The sequence below is a fragment of the Barbatula barbatula genome (assembly GCF_947034865.1).
Source record: "Barbatula barbatula genome assembly, chromosome: 7".
Classification (NCBI taxonomy): Eukaryota; Metazoa; Chordata; class Actinopteri; order Cypriniformes; family Nemacheilidae; genus Barbatula; species Barbatula barbatula.
This window is the reverse complement of record NC_136770.1, coordinates 6,844,183-6,866,404: the sequence shown is the minus strand read 5'-3', so window position 1 is coordinate 6,866,404 and position 22,222 is coordinate 6,844,183. Positions and strand designations below refer to the sequence as shown.

The 22,222-nt window shown below is 37.6% G+C and overlaps 1 protein-coding gene across 1 annotated transcript; it reads right to left on the bottom strand.

Annotated features, from left to right (window-relative positions):
• Window positions 1-10: 10 nt before the first annotated feature.
• asic4b (acid-sensing (proton-gated) ion channel family member 4b) lies at window positions 11-22,025 on the bottom strand. The gene is made up of 10 exons (XM_079460660.1): window positions 20,783-22,025; window positions 3,404-3,548; window positions 3,201-3,328; window positions 2,830-2,983; window positions 2,537-2,590; window positions 2,033-2,186; window positions 1,314-1,405; window positions 1,141-1,220; window positions 891-1,070; window positions 11-814 (listed from the first exon to the last, which is right to left on the bottom strand). The coding sequence occupies exons 1-10, from the start codon at window positions 21,368-21,370 to the stop codon at window positions 707-709; spliced, it is 1,683 nt and encodes a 560-aa protein (XP_079316786.1). The 5' UTR covers window positions 21,371-22,025; the 3' UTR covers window positions 11-706.
• Between the last annotated feature and the right edge of the window lie 197 nt (window positions 22,026-22,222).

Genomic DNA, 22,222 nt, shown 5'->3' with positions numbered 1-22,222 from the left:
TCATTCAAATGGAATTATTTAAAGTTTTTATTTTATTTTGACCTTTAGAGGGTTTCAGCGAACATTGTTCTCCAGCTTGGTGTTTCAAATCCGGAGACAGACTGCTCCATTATAAGAACTACAGCACAATGCGAAAGTTACATAAGACTGAACAGAACATAACACCTACTCAAAAAAAGACGAGTGGCATATTTTAGCTGTTCACCTCCGGAGAAGTCTCATTACGTTTTTAAGAAATGAAAGAGGTGAAATGGTGCGAGCGCTGTACATTACATTACCACAGAAAGAAATCTCTTAACATTTCCTTTCCTGTCGACTCTGTTTGACCTCATGACTTTCATTCAGTTCCTGTTTGAAGGAAATGATGGATTTACATTTGAAAATGAGGTCATTAATGTGTGATCTCTGATCGAGTTCTTAAAATCCATGCTAGGTTGCCCCGGAATAAAAGAGCATAAATGGATATGAAGCAAAAGACAGAGAATAAAATCTGATGCAACAAAAGAACATTTCGGTTTCTTCATATTGGAACAATGAGAACAGTTTGCTCTGATACATTGTGACCATTTCAGAGGTCTTGGATCAGACTTTGGCTGCAGCTTGTATTAGTGAAGAAAGAAATGAAATGTATCAGGTGAATAAGGTCCATTCAGGAGCCCAGTTTCAAGTTCATTGATATGAAGAATAAACATAGAGGAACAGACTCTTAGCAAGCGAAGTCCTGGTGTACCTCAGGCTGCGCGTTGTGATGGTTTGGTAATATGGACGTTGGATGTGCACTGTGTGGTTGTACCATTGCTACATCAATGGCTGCCTATAACAAATACATAAAACATTTATGTTTAAGCCATCAAAAATATGTTTACTAAATAATTTTTCATTTGACTCACCTTGACTTTTACTTCTTCAATTCGGACTGTAGCTACAGTTCCGGTAGTCAGCTGGGCTATCAGATTCTGTTCTCGTAGGTTCTTTGTTCTCTGAATCTGCTCTTGGATTAAATTCCGTTGGTTCTGTTGTTTCTGATGCGCCTTAGGTTTCAAGAGTCGCTTGATTTTGTATTTCACCACCTACAGACATAAGATCACGAGTCAACAGGACTACTGACAATGTGTATTGTCTCCTCATACAGTGACATACCTCGTAGATATAATCAAGTATTTCTAGAAGAGTTAGAATGCTGGCTCCAATGAAAAGCCCCATCTGTCCACCAATATCTCCTGGAAATGGAAACCAAACCGAGACATCATAAAAAAGAGAGAAAAGTCCATGTTTCACAGACTGAAAATTAATTTAGGTGACTACAAACCTACCCAACAGTCCAGCGATGTCATACGCTTTCTTCTGTTCTATTGTCTCATAGTTAAGGGCCTCAAAGAAAATATCCAAGATGAGAAAGTTGTCTCTGTGAATGTATTGATATGTTATAATGAAGAGTGTGTTACAGTATAATTTTTTTTAAAACAAATGAATTTAAGGTGCTACACGTATCTGCATTAAGAGCAGTTCAAACCCTTTATGTTTTCAAAAAAGTCCCAAAATGTACATTATGTCATGAAAAAAACATCATAAACATAAATGATGACAGAATAAGAATATGTAAACAACTCAGTTTTGACATATGTCAGACAGAACCCTCCAAGGTGATGAAATGTTTATTAACTGCAGGTTAACAGTATGGACATTAGCACGCTACTGCATTGTGGAAAATGTTGAATAAAATTTGGTAAGGAAAATAATTCACAGAACCTGCAAAATGTCATTTATGAACAGTCTTTTAAAACCACTTTCTATTTTCTTGAGACAATGGAGGACCACAATTATATTTCTTATCCCTTTATATAACTGACCTGTTAGTCATAAGAAAAGACTGACAGAACATGCGAGTAAACTTTACAGAAGTAAAGACCTTTGCAAGTATCTTTACAGAAGCATCCCTTTTGCTTCTCGTGAAAAAGCACTTGGTTTATTTTCTGTTTGGCCTTCTAAATATAGAACTGTGCATATGTGCACATTTATACACGAGACCGACCTGATGTATTCCTCGGATTTCTGGTATTTGCGAGAAAGATAGCGCGCAGATCCCCTGCTAGGGATTTTCACCATGGACAGCTCTTTTCCATACCGAGTCATATTGCATGGCGTCCCGCAGGGACATGAGTCACCTGTGCTCTTCTGGAGTAAAGCTGTGGATGAGTACAGGAAATATATGGGTGACAACTGAAATGAACGATGATGTGGTTATCAATCAGCTCTCAAGGTTGTTCAATAGTTTGAAATGCATTAGACTGCTTTTGAAACTGCAGACACTTGAAATCAATAGAGCCATCACTGATCATTATGCAAGAAAACTTAAGTAACAGTTCACCCAAAAATGAAGGTTCTGTCATCATTTATTCACCCTCTTGTCATTTCAAACCTTTTGAATTTGGGTGAACTATCACTGTCAACTGCTCACGTCAATTGAGAGCACAGTTGGTAAATCAGCATCTGTATTTACGGTTATGTGTCAAAAACGTGTCTCTGACGTTCTTACCCAACGCCTTGTCAACGCACTTGATTTTCCTGGGTGTGCAGATATCGGCATCGCCTGTAGAAAGATTAGATGTGCGAAAAATTGACACATAAATGCGAGGGCTCGTAGATTTCCAGTCCAAAACAGGTGAGAATGCTTTTTTTTATCCACACAAGTGAAGAAAGGAATGCTGGAATACAGCTGACATAACACCTCAACAAGCAGTTTTACAGATAAGCCCTACAGTGGTGCGGCAGTACAAACACAGCACATTTGTTTGTAATGATCCAGACTGTTTTGATAACAACACGCACCTGGCATATGTACCATCCTGCAGTTACACTCTCTCAGCACCTGTGTGCTTTCACAGTGAAGCCTGCAAGCGCTGACGCTGTAGGTGTCGTATCCTGGGATCACAGGCTCGGACGAAGCCCGACAGTTTCCCCACGGCTGTGGCAGGTACGTAAGCTAGAAAGATGTTAGACGTTAAGAGAAACAGTCTGTCTGGCTTTGCTTCTGCCCGAGTGCACCCTACAGCCCTAAGTGAACCAGTCTAATGCATTCATTCCTAAAAAATGAATGATTCATTGAAATAGCTCCTAAACTAGGGTTTAAAAACGTTGGTGTTGAACGGCTGTTTGTCATGCGAGTAAGAGAGTGTGATTTTTATCACAGTTTATCCTACCCTCTGTTCCTGACAGGAAACAAATGTTTGGAATCCTGGGGAGACCCCGAACCCCAGCTGGTGGATGTACGGGGGTTCATCCTGACTGTGGATCTGAACCCGAATGCCTGCTTCCAGAGTCGTCTCGTCTGAAATATAATAAAAATTCTTTATGAAAGATCCATTTAAACTGTTGATTTTATTCCTGTATATGCGTTACTCACTTGTTTCTCTCCAGATGGGCAGGTATTCATCCTGCTCTATGTCGAGCATCAGCTCCAAGCCATTTCCAGTGCCGCCCTGCCTCACCCGCTTCGGCGACGTCTTATTTCCATTAAAAGTGTAGCACTTTCCATACCGCGTGTAAACCTGTAGACCGCAAACACATGCCTGTTAAAGAAGACTGCACTTTTCTTATCTCAGGACACCAATTGGATCCTGAAATAGTTTTTTACAAAACGCTGCCCATCACTCAGACAAGGTACGGAAACAGACAAGGAGGTGTGAAAAAAAGGCCTGATGTGACTCAAGACAATAATATGTAAATGTGCTCACACAGCAAGACCGCCTAAACGTAATTTCGCTTTGTGTTTGCCTACCAGGTTGTGTTATTTCTTTTTCACTACAAAATAAATGAGTCAACAGATTTCACATTCCTGTTCTTCCGCTCATAGAAGGGTTCATAGAAAGGTGACCTAAGTCCTACTTAAACGATTAGAAAGAATTAAAAAGAAAAAGATCTGAGGGCTGTTCCATAAAAGGAGTCACGCTTAGTTCAGTTCCATAATGGTAAAATGGTAAGATCATGTGATCTACCTTCTGCAAAACATGTGAACAATTTAAACCTCAAATGTACGAAACTGCGGTACTACAGCTGCAAATAACAAAATCAGAGGAAAAGATTGGCTAGAAAGATCCTAAATGACTCAATGCATGCAGTAAGTATAAAGTGTTCAAATATATTCATATTTTAATACAAATAAATTAAATAATACTATATAATAACCTTTGCTACAATTTATTCAAAAACTAAGCAAGGAAAGGGGTTATTAAAATATCTTGTACAAAAATGTTAAACGTACATTACTTGTTTTTATTTTGTATGAAATGTATTACAATACAGTGCTGTGTAAATGTCTTAAAGGGTTTAATCTGGATTTCAGATAACATCTACAATTGAGAATAACCTGTCTGTAAATTCACAGGTTAGTCTAGGTACAGAAATCACTGTTTGCACTTTAGATTTGAAGGCGCACTTGTGTGTTGAGATGCTCACATACTGTATATGATTGTCTGCAGGAGGACACTGTGGGACCACATGTGACCGAGGGAATATTGAGGTATTACAACAAAATGCCAATAGTACCTCATCAAATCATTTTTTCTGTTCCTACAGAATAATGCAAAGAAGATAAAGACTGTGTACAAGCTCTACCTCCGCACAAAAAGGAATATAGCTGAAAGGTGAATAAAGTTGAAAGTTAAACCTGAAAACCTAACAACTGGAGAAGATGCACGAAAAACTGTGATAAGAAAGTGACACAGGGCCTGTTTTTCAACACAATTTAATAATATGCAGCAAGGAGCTCTAGCCTACAATAAAATAATTTTGTTAAACTGGAGGAAAAGTAAAGAATTTAAGGCTACAAAAAATTATAACAAATTATTGGCAGCCTCCCTCTCATCAGGCAGACAATATACAACCCGCACAAGGCATCCCATTTTACCTTGACATTTTTTTAAACTGTAGGTCACTGTAAATTGTTTGGATTTACATCTTTTTGGCCAATATAATTGTCTGAAATTGTTATAGCTATTATCAATTTATTGGAGAATGTTCCAATTCAAACATTATTGACATTAGTTGAAACATTTACAGTATATCAAATCGATATAATCTAACACAGATGTATGACAACAGACTATATATTCATTTATTATTGTGTTCTATATTTTATTTAATTGATTTCTTTAAATATTTATTTATTATGTTCATTAAAGTGATGTAATTTTGCATCAGGACAGAGAATCAGTGTTAATATCATCACATTACGTTGACCTCTAAGCAACAACTAAGCCTGACAGACAGTTAGGCTGCCCTGGACCTGTTAGATGACTGTTATTATTAAAGCGATTATTATAACTCCTTTAAGTGAAACTTTTAATATTAAAATAATTTCCTGGAAATACAGAAAAGCTTTAAGGTTTACTTTAAAAGGTAGAATAGAACAATTTTCCTAGTCTTTATTTTATGATGGTTAAAAGTCTCCTCACATCCTCGCCAAGTAAAGTGGTCCAAGTAAATGTATATAAATAAATACTGTATATTCTGTGGAAGGTGCAGGACCATTAAATGTTTGTCCAATCTTTGCATTCAGTTGAAATGCAATCATTGGACATCCCACCTGTCTGTCAACCCTGCTGAAAAAAAAACAAGAGAATTCTGCGTAAAACAAAATAGCAAATGTAATGGATTTAATGGTTATAATGGGAATACTAATTGTTTAAATGAAACCCCCCTCATGAAAAAACAAACCCAATAGAAACCATCAAAGAAGATTCCATTTAAAGTTTAGCACTTTCCATACCGGGTGTAAACCTGTAGACTGTAAACACAAATGAAAGATTCCTTTTTGTAGTGTGTTCCGGGCATTATTCCAATAGGATTCAACATCCAACCAATAGAATCCATCACATACCAATTGAAGCATTACAGTCCCATTAAATCCAACACAAATACATTTAAAACCATTATACCTTCTTTAATGGTAATTTGTTTGTTTGTTTGTTTGTTTGTTTATAATTAGTTGTGTATAAACATCCATACATGTCATCTATGTTTATGCAATTGCCCATAAAAGAGATTGTCCTGTATTTGTGTTACAAATTGGTTTACATACCATGTGTGTATGACTTTCTTTCTGGTAAAATGTACATCTAGAATAATCCACAGTGAGATGGGGATAAGAGCTCAGCAGGCCACTTGCTAGAGATGGCAAGACAGAATATCAACATAGACGCATCAATCTTCAACCCTTCTCTGAGGTAGAAATTTATTCTGTGGTCAAATCCAGACAATGTAATAAATGTATCAAATTTTGCCATATTGATTTTCTTTCCCAAGACGCTACAACTGGTTTTCATTACACTCCTCAGGAGTTAGTTAAAGGGAAGCGTATCGTAATATTTCATGGGAAAATGTGTCTATGCACATACTGTATAAACCTAACTTTAAAGTGAGTCATTATGGGTTCTCACATACACAGACACTGGTTACACTTGCGCAGCTGCAAAAGTGTGGCTAAGATTAACAATGCCTAACATAAAATGCATATTTCATGAGTGATCTGTTTACAGCTCAGAGGTTATGCGAGAATTTGTTCAACTGAGATAAAGTTTAGGCTAGAATAAAAGAAATGCGGGAGAGAGAGTATATAATCAGAAAGGAACAGAATAACAGACTGTTTTTTGTTATGAATTTTTACTTTGACAGCAGATTTTTGCGTTTTAATTGTGTCTGCAGTGACGCTTGTTACTTCGAAGTGATTTTCATGTTGGCTGTTGGTGAGGGTGCTGTCTACAAACAAATACCACACAAAAGTCTCACACAACACTATTTCTCAACAACTGAGGCCAAGCTGCTTTGGTCTGATCAGATCAGAAAGCACAGCATTAATAATTTCAAACCATTTATGTATTCAATGACTGTATTACCGTAATGCATTATTAAAGTTGTACAGTACTACATGTTTAAGTACCCTATCATCCATATGTATATGTTGATAATTTTGTATTTCATTTATATTCAATGAAAGTGCAGTATTACTCCATCTAGGTACCATGTAGTACCTAGAGTATAAAACTGCACCCGGGAGTATTTTTGTGCAAGATAAAGCGAATAAGCAAAACAAATCTTAAAATGGCAACTAATACTAGTACACACAGACAAACACACACACACAAGGATGTTCACCTATTCACAAGCATACAGTCTTGCCTCAAGGTTTCTGCTCCAGTTATCTAAATAACTGTAATGAAACAGTATTTCCAATCCATGTTCTCGAAAACCCTCCACAGATACTGATATGCCTACCAGCTGCAAGTCTGCCCACTAGTTTGTGGAGTGAAGGAATTGATCCCTGCGGTCCTGCACAGAGTATTTCATTTTATGCAGCATGTATGACTCAAAATGTATATTTATACAGTTATCCGCAAATTTATAGTCCAATCAGATATAGTGTATATTTTTCTACTGTATATTTGTACCATAATTTGCATTGCCTGGGTATCAAATCCGAGACCTTAACCCAGAAGATAATGTCAGAAGATACCCAGAAAGGACCAAAACAAGAATTTATAACTCAACACACATACAAACTGAAAAAAAGTTAATGACTGTTTAGTTTGGTCAGAAGCAAATTACATTCCACTTGGAAGTATAAGAAACAGTTTAGTTGTTTTAGATTAACCATATTTAGATGAATCATTTCACATTATGTCACATTGCATTTGGAATTTCAGCAACTCCACACTAGAAAAACATTTTAAATATTAAGTTGAACTTTCTTGAACAGCAACATAACATATAAAGACTGCAAATTTACATAAAAAGACCGCAAATTTACAAGAAAAATGTGAAACCTATGCTTATTTTAGAGTTTATTTCTGACGCCCCAGCTGGCAGAAAATTTTTGATTTTACAATTTATTCTTATAATAGACAATTACAGAAAAAGAGCAAATTTACAAGAAAAACAGTGAAAATCTGTATTATATATATCCTTATATCTTGTTATTTTACAGGGGAAAATATTCTTTTACGGTATATTTCTGTAAATCCAACTGACAGAACATTTATATTTTTTTACGGAATATTTTTACAGTGACTCTACCCATAATATAGGCCTACTGAAAAGTGAAAGTTCGGTTTCAGGCTCCCAAAACACCGGACCCATAGACGAAACGCCCATACGATACAAAATCTTTACGTTAACCCTGTATTGATGGCCTCTATGAAAATAAAATGTGTGAAAACTTTCTTGAAATTTTTGAGTTAAGAATAAGAGTCTTCAGATAAATACAATTGCCTGTAATAAAATGACAGTTTTTTATAATTTATTCAAGAATAAAACTGTTCTTTTTAGGGTTTTATCAAACAATTTTCATTTCTGTCTGAAGTTAAGAATAAATAAAGTATAATTTGAGAAACACTAATAACATTGTTTGTAACGAAAAAATAAAAATGATGCAAAGGTTTGTTATCAGTGCATGTTTTCAGATACAGACGTAATTCTCCTTAATGAAAATAAAAACATGGGTGGCAATATAAGTGTTGATTTGTGGGTGTTCATGGCCCTGCTGTGGGTTAGTGATGATATTTTAGGAGTGTGTGCCTTGTTGGTGTGTATGTTCGCTTGGTTTGGATCCCACTGAGAATCAAGTACTCTGCAGACCTAACTAGGCTTGACTAATTAAACGCAGTTTTAATTAAAGAAAACCATACAACCAATATGTGTCTCTGATAAAAGCGGTAGAGAGGGTGACAATGTAAACCTTTTTAGAAAAACCTTGAGATTCTGTGTCAGGAAACAAAAAAATCGGTACACACACACATTTGATCCCACCCACATGCTTACTCTCTGCTATGTAAACACACAGCATGACCACTTACCCACAAACCTTCAACAATTCCTCAAAAAAAGATTCACTCATACAGTACATCTTATTTTTCTGTACATACAGCATGTTTAAACCAATTCTTCAGGCTGTAATTTATTGATGTATAATAATTACGTAGCCTATCATGTTATATCTACTAGTGTCTATTCAGCCACATTATAAGTCATATATGAATAATTATTCAAAGATAATTGGCAACTATTACGTTTTTTTATTTGATTTCTTTTTATTTTATATAGTATTTTTGTTTTTAAAAAATCTTATATTTTTTATTATATTTTATTTTTATAAAAAATCTTTTTATTTTATTTGTTCCTCCTGTACCACTGTTTTTAGCACCCTTGATTATGAGTGGTACTGACAAGCAGTAATACACGCAGTGAAGTTCTTCAAAATACGACTTTCTATTTAAAGCTATAACTCAAAGCGTGCACGCAAACAAAAATCATCTCCAAAACCTTCTAGCCCCGTTCCGCCTAACTGAGTCATCCATCACTCACATCTGTCCATCACACACAATAGGCGTGATGTGTGTGTGAGAACCTGTACGTGCGTGGATGCATAGCTTGGTCTTCATCCGTCAGTGTGTGTGTGTGTGTGCGTGTGTTAAGCTGAAGGTTATATAGAATGTGTTCCATCACCCTCTGAACCTCACGCTGGGGTTAATCAATGCAACATCACACTTAATGATCGCTTGATTGATCCCCTGCTGGGGTTAGAACCTCTCCATCTCTCTGCCATCCTGCCACACATCACGCTTTTAGCTCTGCGCCTGCTTGCCTTACATACAATATCTTATTTACTGTATGGGTAAAGTCATCTTGGAAATTCTCAAGTTTATTTAAGCTGCAGCCTGTCATGATATCAAATCAAGATGATTCACTCCCTCGATATTTATATTGACAGGCTTGTTAGTTCCACCAGAGAACCTAAAGTACAGCTCATAGCTGACTTTCTTGCAGTACTATTAGCAGCCAAAAGTGATGTTTAAATCTTCACACTTCATTCATATATATCGATTCAAATAGGGGTGTCACAATATAAAATATAGACTTCATGGTTATTGTGGCAGAAATAATTCACAGTATTGATATTATCACAATATCTGTTTAATTGTATTTTAACATATTGTGAAAATACTATTTCACTCGACAAATATTGCTACCAATTCAATTCATCTTTAATTTGATTTATTTTGTGTTTTCTACTTTTTGGCCAACAGATCACACATAAAATTTAAAGTGTAGGGATTAGAAAGAGTTTGTAAACGTTGTGGCTCTTGTAGGTGCTGTATGTAATTTTTTGGAGGATCTATTGACAGAAATGCAAGATCATGTACATAGTTGTAATGTCTTCAGAGGTGTATAAAGATAATGAAGCGTTATGTTTTTCTTACCTTATGAGTTATATCTAAATACATCACGGGTCCAGTTACATCAAATTTGTCATATTGTTTCTACAGGAGCCCTAAATGGACAAACTGCTCTACATTGCACGTTTCATATCTCATTTAGGAAAGCAGCGAAAATGTGACAACATCGTAGTTCTCCCTTAGCCGTTGTGTTACAAAAGGGGTGGAGTGAGCTGTTAAATCAAACAATGGTCCTTTAATGCAAAACTTTAAACGGATGCTGAATTATTTACGATATAATCATATGCATATAATTAACATGGTATCGATAAGCAAGGTTATTTTCATAACGGTATATTGTGACACTCCTAAAATGTATTGAAACTTTACATGCATGTTACGTAGTTGTGCTTGAGTGTAAAACTGAAATCTAGCTACAAGAATTTAAAAGACTTGGCAAAACATTGCAAACAATACTTCCGCAAAGTTTATTAAGACAAGGCCCAGGGAAATAGCAAAGACAAGAGAGGATCAACAAAATACTAATAACTAAATTTTAGTCAATGAATGCTTTATTTCTAATAAGCTTTTTGTCTGTGCATTGTTTTTAGAATAAAACCAATATATATTATTTGTGGGACATCTTTAATCGAATGAATATTGTGAATAAATGCTGTTTGGGTGTGTGTTCCGTCTGCGCAGAGTGTTTTGAAAGTGTATTCTCATTTTGCCTTGGGCTGTGTAAGACATTCTGAAACTTAGAAGCAGATGTTCGATCAGAGCTGGAGGGCTTGTCTTCATTTCATTTCACCTCTCCAAAACTGAAACACATATGTTGCTGACAAAAACGCTATTGCTTGAACCTTTAATCTAGACAAGATAAAGAGTTTTGCAGAAACTGTTTCACCTGCATTGTTTTATTTACAGCACGCTCTGTTTGTTTTTGCCGTCTGAAAGACGCTCGGAGTTTTGTTAATATGCAGCTGAAGAGAAACAACAAGATGCACAAAATACACCTCGCTGTTCCATTGTTAAAGCATCTGGATCTGATTCTCTCTCTTTCATCTTGTCATGCTCTCTCGCTTTCTCGCAGCATGTCCTCATTATGACCTCTCACAGGGACAGCTTGCTATTACACATCCATCTCCGTTTGTTTTTTATTTTTTTACAGACTCATGTTTTCCTAGGCACTTAGATCAACTATCATCTTGTCCGTCGGTCTCTGCAGCCTTTTTAGTAAACCATTCATTAACAACATAATGTCCCATCAATTGACGCACAGGTTTGACAAAGGGTTCTGTGTGTTACATACTAATGTTTACTACGTAAAAATACACTGTTGTTGCTGTATAGTATATGATGATTCCGAATATACTGTTTAATGTCTGAAAAATTGCCCTGCTATGCTGAAATAGAGTATACACCGAACATCACATGACCGAAGCGGAAAACCGGTATCGTTGTATCTGCTTGTCAGAGAAGTCTTATAAAAGTCATATGAAAAAGCGAATAGCTAATTTGCTAACCTAGGTCGTTTTTGGCATAATATATTTTTATTTAAACTTTTAAATAAATTTTTATGTATCAATCTCCAAATATGATGGACGGTTGTGGGATGACGTAAGTAATTAATGCCAGAATTTTCAATTTTTTGGCAAACTAATCCTTTAAGTGCAACGTAAAATAAATACATTATGTATGCTGTTGTTCCCCTTCAGTCGGGCTCTCGACGTTGTGTCTTCATGCCCCAATGCTGCGCCGAATCACTGCAGTGACCGGGATGCCCTCTCAGGTTCCTCAGTACAAAGGGTGAGTAAATGACCGCCGCCATCTTCCTTTATACACGTATGTACGGGGCGGAAAGCCCATTGGCATTTTATAATTAATTATCTCGGAGAAGGTAGGTTCTCAAGATTAAACCCCCCCAGTCAGTCTCTCAACACAACGTCTCGTTCCCTCCATCAGGGAACGGAGGTTACAGACGTAACCGAGACGTTTTCCACTCAACAGCACTTGCATCAGTTCCAGCTTTGGCCATTGGGGGCAGTTGTTTGAAATCCAGAAAATTGAGTCAACGAACTATTCAACCTCCTGTCACCGAATTGATGCACTCAAGCTGGTTGCTGACCAGGAAGAGTAAAAATAACATTTCTCTCTATTGGGACCGACCGTTTGGAGCGCAACAGAAATCAGCTTAGGGTCAAAAGGAAGTAGTCAGCACTTCTGTCCTGTTTTTGAAAGGAGGGAGAGTGAGTTATAGACTGAGTGTATGAATCACAACAGGGACATTAAAGGGATGCTCTACCGAGCTTTAAAAAATATAGGGCTATAAAAATCCCACATACACAGTTGTGTGCAAAGATGCCATCATAAATTCCCATTCAGTTCCTTGAGTGAATCGCATGCACGTGTCCTACGTCTCCGATTTTGAGAACTCCGACCATTAAAACTGCCTAAATTTGTTTTGCTCTGAACATGATTTCTTTCATCAATTTAAAACCTGTCTGAACAAGAGCATTTTCCTCCATATATCACGAAACAGATCAAAGCACCCGATGACAGTAAAAGAATCTTTCGCGTTCGCGTCGTGCATAATGCATCTGCTCGGTGACAGGTCATTTCTGTGTAATTATGACAGCTGCAGTTGGTTATGGCCATTTGGGTGACGGAGGATGTCAGCGTGGCACGGTATCCGAACTGTCATATCTGTGATATAATGGGTTATTTACACTGCTATCTCACAGGGGGAAAAGAGAAAACAGAAGCATTAAAGAGAAATTGAAGGTTTTGAAAAAGAAGAAACAGGTAAATAATCAACTGCGCAAAGGTAGGTTGGATTCAAAATCGTTATTCTCAGGAAAATTATTTTTAACTGTCAATCGCAAACATACCAATGCAAATATGGAGACGTTGAAGATAAAAGCTTTAAGTGATAGAGTCACAACAATAATCCGACATATTGTACATTATAACATGAAAGGCAAATTAACTCTTTTTAAAGCCTTGATCATGTTAGTTTCATCTCTTCTCAGACAGATTTCATGTTGACAGCCGTGTAGAAGAAACAGATAAGTGCGACATTTATCTAACAAGCTCGCTACATCCTTGTGTTTATTTTCCAGCGTGCGGTTTGAACGCTTGCACATGCCTCATCAAACAAACAATCAGAATTGAGAAGAAAATGTGTGCTTTCAGCCAGTTAGTTTGTGCATTCACACTGTTTACAAAACAAATGTCAATAGAACTCAAACTGATTTGAATTCATGGACGAGTCTCAAATTAACACAGCATCACATATTCGTCTCCTTCGATATTTAATCAAAAGTGACAAAAAAGTTACAGAAGAACTACGTTCCTGGACACCTCATGTACTGAAACAGACGTTAATGAGATGCCATTTGGAAGTGGGTGAGTTAAGAGAAGTGTGGTGATTTTCTTTTATCTAATGCTGCCTCTGATAATAATGGGATTTAAAAGCAGTTGTTGTTCATAAACTCCATCTCTCTCACACTCTTTAGTATCCCTCCATCTCTTTCTCCTCCTCTCATCATCTTGATGCCCCTCGATTTGCATGTTGCTGAGTAATCTGAACCGTTGCATACATACTAAAGCAACTTCAAACACAATTGATTTCAGTGCAAGGCCCGAAAAGTAATCCCTAAATCCTTATCTTGGCTTTGAAGTCTTCAGGAACAGAGAACACCACTGAGCGGACGGACATCATCGTAATTCTTAAATCCAAGACAGAATGGTAGATGGGATTAGGGATTCACTATTTCCCTGTTCTGCTCGAAGACGAGGACCAAAAATAAAGGAATGTTTTCACATTTTGTGAAGTCACAGAGCTATAAACATTTCATGCTGTAGTTCTGTGCATTGTAATGATAGCTGTATTTCCGCAACCATATTCACAATGAGACGAAATGACAATGGCCATTATATTATCTCAATTATGCTTCTGTTAAAGTTAAACCACAGGCGTTTTGCAAACCGACTGGTGTTTAACCTCTCATGGATTAGCACTTTATTGCTCCATTTCTCTGAATAGGTTTTCAATGACCGTCTCGCTCAAATCTAAATCTTTCTTTATGAAAAGAGAGATGGTGTTGCATGGTAAATAAATAAAATCTCCCTATAAAAATGGCGCCTTACCAAACCCTGCAGCTATAGCGTGCATCATTTCTGGGTTCATATTTTAACGTACAGATCTAATTATCTAAACATGTTTAGTCTGAATTCAGTAATATAACTGTTTTGCAGTATGTACATCATAGGGCTTTTGTCACATCGCTTAGGTGGGAAGGCGAGGGTTCGAACACCAGGTGAGATCACTGACCCCACACAGGTGCATTGCAGTAGGGACTTACCAGACACGAATGCTATCACAATCCTGCTGAACCAATTAAAGACACAATGAGTCAAAGCACCAATCATCTTCTAAATCAATGTTTGGCTTCTGATATGTTTGGTGTGGGCTGTGAGAATCGATGGAGATATAGACCGCTCTTTGTGCATAAACAATGTATAGATTATTGTACACACCACACATGACAATACGTAAATCATCTATCAACAAACACCTAAATGCTTGTTATTTTAGCTTTAAATTAACCACAGGAGTGGGAGCGACTGGTCCGGTCCTGTACTAATGTACAGAGATAAAACTACTATGCTAGTTAAATGCATTTCCAGATGGAAGTAGGTTGTGAAAAAAACACAAAATGATAAAAAGTAAAACTTGTCAAAATAAAGAGGCGTCGCATCAATGAAATTGTAATTCATGTAGAGAAGGGAACTTCACAGAAGTTTGAAGTGACATTTAACTTCAGTCCTTCCATCAAACAGCAAACAAAACTCCTATTAGCAGTCTGAAAATAATGAGGAATTCACAGGCTTGTAAACACATTCACACTTCAGTACAGGAGCTGAACAAATCTAAAAACCATCATTTAAAGTAAAAAAGCAATAAAGCTTGGAACTTGTTTGCACAATGAAAGTTTGCATTAACAGTAGATGTGACCTTTAGACAGATTACTCGTAATAAAACCTGTAAAAAAACACATATGTTATACATAGTCCAACTGTAAAATCGTGTTTTACTTTTAATTTATTTTTTTATGAAGATATGACCAATGCCTATGAAAACCAGGCTAAGGTTTCATAATCTCATTTCATTTGAACCATTTTTGGTATTTTTATTTTATTTATTATGGTATATTTAATTTATATGTCTTGACTCAGTCAATATTAAACATATCAATATATTATACTGTATTTTCACAGAATGTTCTATAGAGTACATTATGCATGATGATTTTTGTGTAGAGTAAATCACAAAAGAATACGTATTTTTCCAACGTATATTTCGTCGACTGTCACAATAATGGCAGTATATTAGATGTCTGTAATAGATGTTTGTGCATTTGATGCTGTAAGGGACATATTTCTAAGAAATATACACACAGACACTAACAACCATACCTGTATTCTTAATTTCAATATTTATACTAAAACTTTTCTTGCGGTGAACTTGTCATGATGTGTACATGATAAGCATTTATAAAATTTGAAGACAACATTAATTACATTTTATGATAAAATGGATGTATATTATATGGTTATATTACAACAGGCTCCAGCAGCTTTTTCCAAACATAACATCAAAGTCAAAGTCAGGGTAAAGCATTCTATGATTGTAAATTTTTTATTATTAAACAATGAACAAGGGGTAGGGGTGTTTCTTTAGAAATGTTCTCAAGACAGAGTCTACACTGTTACACCTGTCTACACCACCTCTTAGTGGCAAGACACGACAAAAGACATTCGAATCCATTAAAATAAAAAACTCTGGATGAAGCACGATTCAAGGTAACAAAACGCCTTGTTCTTTATGGGTTCTTCTGCCCTTTGTCATGACAAGGTCATCATGTGCAGGTATATAGTTTGACACATCGAATTAATGACGTCTGCCAGTGAAATGGTAGCGTTCTGGCCCCCAGAACATTCTCATTAACCTCCGCAGTAAAAAGAATAAACTAAATACCAGAAGTCTGAAACAAAATCAGTACAACTCTTGCACTATTATGACTTCAATCGAAAAAATGATTCACATTTCCTTAAAACAGACCAGAAGGCCCCTGGATTAATGATAATGTATGCAAGAGCGTTAATCTAGTAACTTGTTTCTGAGGCGCCATATAAAACTAAAATAAAATAAATTAATTTAAAGGAAATCTCTTGCACCTTGAATTCAAAATAGAACAAAATGAAACCTTATCAAAACTAAAATGCGTTTCAAATGTCTAAACTGACTAATGTAATTGTAAGGCTTTACACAGACGTTTTTAACATCACCATCTGCGTACACATTAGTCATCCACAGTATGAAACTCCTGCTGACATATCACTGCTGAGGGGTTATTTAATTTTCCATGCATATTTTTTTAAGAACTACATTAAATATAGAATCATACGTAAAGAGAGACAGAGAAAAGAGAGATATTGTGTGTGCGTGAGTGTTGTTTTAGACAAACATCAGAGTGTGAGAGTGAATCGGATGCATCGGATACATTTAGATTTTGCGTAAAGTCCGATGCGAGTACATCTCTCTTTGCATCAGTTTATGGTGAGCAGATGTGTTTGCAGTGTAGCTGTGTGTAAGTGATTAGCCAAATCCCTTGAGTGACAGAACAGACCAATCCACTCCCATCCCACTGCCACCGAGCTCTGATTTATGTCTCCTGTGAGTTTCGCTAATCTGTGCCACTTTATTGCGAAACATCAAGCATGCAAAATCATTACTGAACTGCAGGATCGAGGCAAAGAGGAGCTGATCCATTGACCTCAACTTGTTTGTTTATTCTTGTTCCCCAAAGGTCGTTGCTTGGTCATTATTTACAGAAATGATTACTGCTGTCTTGCCCGTACACCAAAAATAGTAATTACATTTATCTCTGACAAACAGAATGGTGCAACCTTCGCACCTGAACTGCTGGCTGAGTCAAAATTTTCGCTCTGATTTGATTGGAAATGGAGGTGTAAATTGGAGTGTTCATTTATAAGCAAACTTGTTTACATATAATTTGTTTTGATAATTGAATGAATATTATAATGTCATTGTTATGCATTGAAATTACTCAATAAAATGGATAATTGCGGGAAGTGTAGAGCTAGACAATAACACAACAGTGGCTGTACATACATACAGGAACATTCAGTATAAAGTAGAATTTCATGGGTGAAGTGCGGTTTATTCAGGTTCAAAAGACCAAATTGACCGTCATTGTTGAAATTATGTAGCAATAGAACTCATTCAAATACAAGAACATGCTAAAAGTGCAGCATAAATAAAGCTAAAAATACAGCTGTGCTTAAGGATACCCTGTTTGCTTACAACTGAATGAAGAAAGAGAGAAAAAAAAGAGCACGCCCACACGTATACTAAGGAGAGCGGGAAAAGGAGCATGCACACAGGTTAACCAGCTGGAGCAAAAGAGAGAGAGCACTGCGTTCGCAAAGTTCAACTTAGTTGTTTGTTCACTGAATTTTGAGGAGTGTTATATAAACGCTGGATATAACGCCGGATTTTTAGTTCGTTTGAAATTGATAGATGGAGTGGTCCCTGGCTAAAAGATGCCGGACATGAACCTCTTTCTGGGGTAGTCCAAAAATGGTAATCAATGGTTTTCCCAAATTCATAAAAATATTTTATGTTGTGTTTTTAAGAACAACAAAAAAAGACGATATTTGGTCGACTATGGTTTTCCAACAGTACCCCAGAAATCTCAATTGCAAACCTTTATTCAAAAATCTTTCTTTGTGTTTAACAGAACAAAGACATTTATACAGGTTTGGAACAGCTTGAGGATAAGTAATTCATGACAGAATTTTTATTTTTGGGAAGACTATCCTGTTGATCTTATAGTTTCTCACACAGATGTGTTGAAATAAATATTAATATACTGGTTTTATACGATTTTAGTTGGGTGATTTATTCGTTACAAAGTTCTTTGCCAGTGTGCATGTTATAAATGTTAATTGTGCCCAATGGTCTATTCATTTTCAGAAATGTAAGTGCTTTTGGTTCTGTGCCGTCTCTGTGGTCTCTTTTGCTACGTAGTTTTATGAAAACTGATGCACTTTTGTGCATATTGCTGACAGACTGTTTGTCAGTGATTGATATGTAACCTGACTTGTATTTTCCCAGGTGCATTTAGTAGAGCTACAGTAAAGAACCTGCACAACAAATTACCCCATAGCCTTACATTTTGCTCATTTGGTGGAAAATGTGAGACACATTTACTGTGGTTATCAAGTTTGACCTGATTCACCCAAAAGGATCATTTCAGAAAAAAGCACAATGTCACAAGATACCCGTTCAGTGATTCCCTTTATTTATTTATTAAAGCCAGTTTTTATATGCATTTATGTCTGGGAAAATATTTATTCTGTTACTATTTCATACATTTTTTAAGAATTTATTTTGTTCTGCGAATCTAAATGCTGCCTTTCAGACACCTCGTATTTAGGATATTTGCCACCTCAAACCCGTAAAAATGTCTGGAAATCAATAGTATTTATTAACATTACTTCAGAATTGATTAAATATCCTATGGGTCATAATTTAATTCAAGGTTCTCAATGATCTAAGTAGTGAATGACAGATTCACCGTATGTTAGCCGTCTTCATGTAGCAGCTGTGACGTTGGTAGCTTTCAGGTGTGTTCATCATCATCATTACTTCTTTTGTGGCTTTATGTAGATTTTCACGGTTCCCACGGGTCATGGAATTTCTGGAATATCATGGAATTTTAAAAGGTCTATTCTAGATATTGAAAGTCAGGGAATTTTATATTTTTTGTCCAAGTCATGAAATATCAGGGAATTATTTTTGTCACTTTAGATTTTAGTTTCCATTGATCAAAATGTACCGTATTTTGTTATCGTGTTTCACACGTTTTGTTAGCTATTTTCAGTGCCATTCAATTCTCTTCCCACTCATCATCATGCAGCCGGCCAAGTGGATCCTTTTTACATTATATCCCATGCATGCTTGTTAAGAACGCGCAGGTGTTCCATGCAGCTTGATTCTGAAATGTAGCCTGCAGTATCTCCCTAAGTCATATTTTATGTCAGTGTATCCAGAGAGTCTATGATAACATACTGTTGGTACTCATTAAAACAAGCGGTGTCATTTTTAATAATAGTGATTTTTACTGCGCTAAACATTGTTTTGTACCTTATACAGGACAGTTAGATAAAGCTGTAAAAGCTTAACATTCTGCGTCTTATAATTCTCTTACATGACAATAATGCATAAATGTTCATGTTTGGCATCTTTTAGCCCAGGGACCGCTCCATCTATCAGTTTCAAACGATCTCCAAATCCAGAGTTATATCCAGCGTTTATATAACATTCCACAGTGAAATGCAGTGAACTTCACGAACGCCCTGCTCTCTCACTCTCACTCTCAGTCTCTCACTCCTGCTCCAGCTGCTTGAGTGTGCACATTCACCTTCTCCCGCGCTCCTTAGCTGATGCGTGGGCATGCTCTTTCTTCTCGCTTTGGCGGGTTGACGTGTGGGCGTGCTTTCCGGGAGAATTGTCCAATAAGGGACTGTGAAAAGTTGTAACAAAACTGATTTTCATGTTCGAAAAAACTTTCTGAAACCTATACGAATGCTGCGTGTCTCCAGCAGATAAATACTATGTCATACGTCCTATGTCATACAAGCATGTGAAGACAGCAAGTTTAACATTGTAAAGTCAGAATGCATGAAACACGTTGCACATCCCCTTTAAATATCTTTCTTTGTGTTAAACAGAACAAGGACATGTATACAGGTTTGGAATTACTTGAGGGTGAGAAATTCCTCACAGAATGTGGAGTAGCCCTTTAAAAAGCAATTCACAGACCAAAAAGGAGAAAATGAGTCATAAGGCATGAATTTTAAAGATAAGGTTTAAGATGAAATTTTTCATTTTAAGTCTCATGGTCCATATCCCACAACATCTGATTGATCTAACTCTCCTAAAACTGATAGGACCAACCCTAAGAGGAAATTGCAGACTGAAATGACACCCTCGACTGCAAATCTGAGCATTACACCATCGTGCCTAACCAAAAAGAATCTAAGTTTCGAGAGGAACTTTCTTTGGTGACTTCAGCATGCACGTCTGCTTTAGGATGAATGAGCTAATGCACAAATCATGTCGCTTGTCCATCCCCTAAATCTTTCATCTATTCTCCAGCCGAAATAAGCATCAGATGGGACAGACTGTGACGTAGCAGGAAGAGAAAATGATGGAGAGAGAATAGTGACAGGTCTAGAAGGCTGAAATTGAGATGTCTGGATTTTTCTGTAGTCTGTTGCTCCTACGTGGTTTAGGCACAGATGAATGGGTCTTCAATTCCTTTCCCTCACAAACCTTTTATCTACCTCTCATACGATAAGGGTCATCAAACACAAAGAGCCGAGCAATCATAGACTAAAACTAATTATGTTATTATAACCTCAGAATCTCTTGCCATGACTAACCCCCTTGACAGCCAACCATAGCCTGCTCTACTCACCACGCTGAAGTCTTCGGCTGAGCAGTTCTGACCACTGAAGTTGCAGCTCTTCAGCATGTCTTCTATCTGGTGGCCAGTCCGCTGGAAAATGTCTAGCATGTCAGGAGGTGGGTACTGCAGCTCACTCGGCCGGTGTCCTTTGCGACTCTTGGGCGGCAGGCCGGTGAGATTAGCCAAGTGGTAGATGTCCGCGTCAGTTAGGGCAGAGAAACGGAACCGGTTGACGTTACAGAGGGTGACGGCAGGGAACGCGAGTTCGCGGCGAGTCTCTTCCCGTAGTGCCGCCACGTGGGGACGGTCTAGATAGGTCGCCGTGCTCCATGTGGCTTGGTACAGGAACAGACATAGAGAGAGCAACAGGGCCAGTGCCCAGAGTGTCTGTCTCAAACCCAAGCGTCCAGAGCTGCCCAATACCCGTGCCAAGCCGTGCAAAGAAGATGTGCTAGCGAAGGACGTTAGATCAGTCATGCTTCCCCTTTGCTGCCGAAGGCCTTCATCTAGCATCCCGGTCCTGCCACTTTCTGTTGTGCCGCCCTTTGCTTCGTCGCCCTCAGCAAACTTGATTTTACAGACAAATTCGATCGGCATGTGGGTGGCCAGGGCTGCGTGTGGAGAGCCCTTTACAAATGATTCTTGATCTCTACTAGTGAGGGTTTGCTCTTTTCCTTTCCACCGGCTGGCAATCTCACCGGAGTTGTTAGAACATATTGATAGAGCGCTTAATATCGTTTTTTTTCTTAACCTTCATACGCTGTGCTTGATATTGTCTCGCAGACCCATTCCTATTTATATAAAGTGTGTCCGAGTTACAAAATCTTCTTCAGCCAGCTTGTTTCATACCTTCAGTACTATTTCTTTCCACACTTTTCATCTTCTTCTTCTCTCCATCCATCTATATACATTCCTGATTCTTTCCCAATAGTTCTCCTACCTCCAGATCTCCGAACTTTCTCCTCAGATGTTCTTTTCCGTTTAACTCTTCTTGTGCTCTTTCATGCTTTGCTTCCACTATTTCCTTCTTCTCGGTGTGTGCAGCTGTTGGAGAAGAGTGCAGATGGTGAGAAGAGACGGAGGAGATGCTTCCCTCAGCGTGTTAGTGCCCCGGGATGTGCCACACAGCCAGGGAGTCCAGGGAGAGTAATGGCATGAGACTGTGCGAGATGGAGCGAGCGAGAGAGAGAGAGAAACACATGTGAGTTCCACAGCTCCGCTCGCTGCCGGCTGACGTAGCTACTGCCCGAACTCTTTTTGAACGCTCAGGGAGGGAGAGTGAGTGAAAGAGAGAGAGAGCTGATATGAAAGACGTCAGGAGGTTAGGATACTGCCCTCTCCACATGCCCTACAAGAAAGTGGAGGGAAGGAGAGAGGAGTGGTAGGAGATGTATTTAATATTACATGAGAGGAGAAGGAAGGGGTTATTTCCCCTTCAGTGGAGAAGAG

Excerpts from the sequence above, each read along its gene's own strand:
- asic4b (XM_079460660.1), bottom strand. The coding sequence starts at position 21,370 with ATGCCGATCGAATTTGTCTGTAAAATCAAGTTTGCTGAGGGCGACGAA. Across the intron at positions 2,591-2,829 it reads CAGGATGGTACATATGCCAG|GCGATGCCGATATCTGCACA; the intron begins GTGCGTGTTGTT and ends ATCTTTCTACAG. Across the intron at positions 815-890 it reads TTGAAGAAGTAAAAGTCAAG|GCAGCCATTGATGTAGCAAT; the intron begins GTGAGTCAAATG and ends TATTTGTTATAG.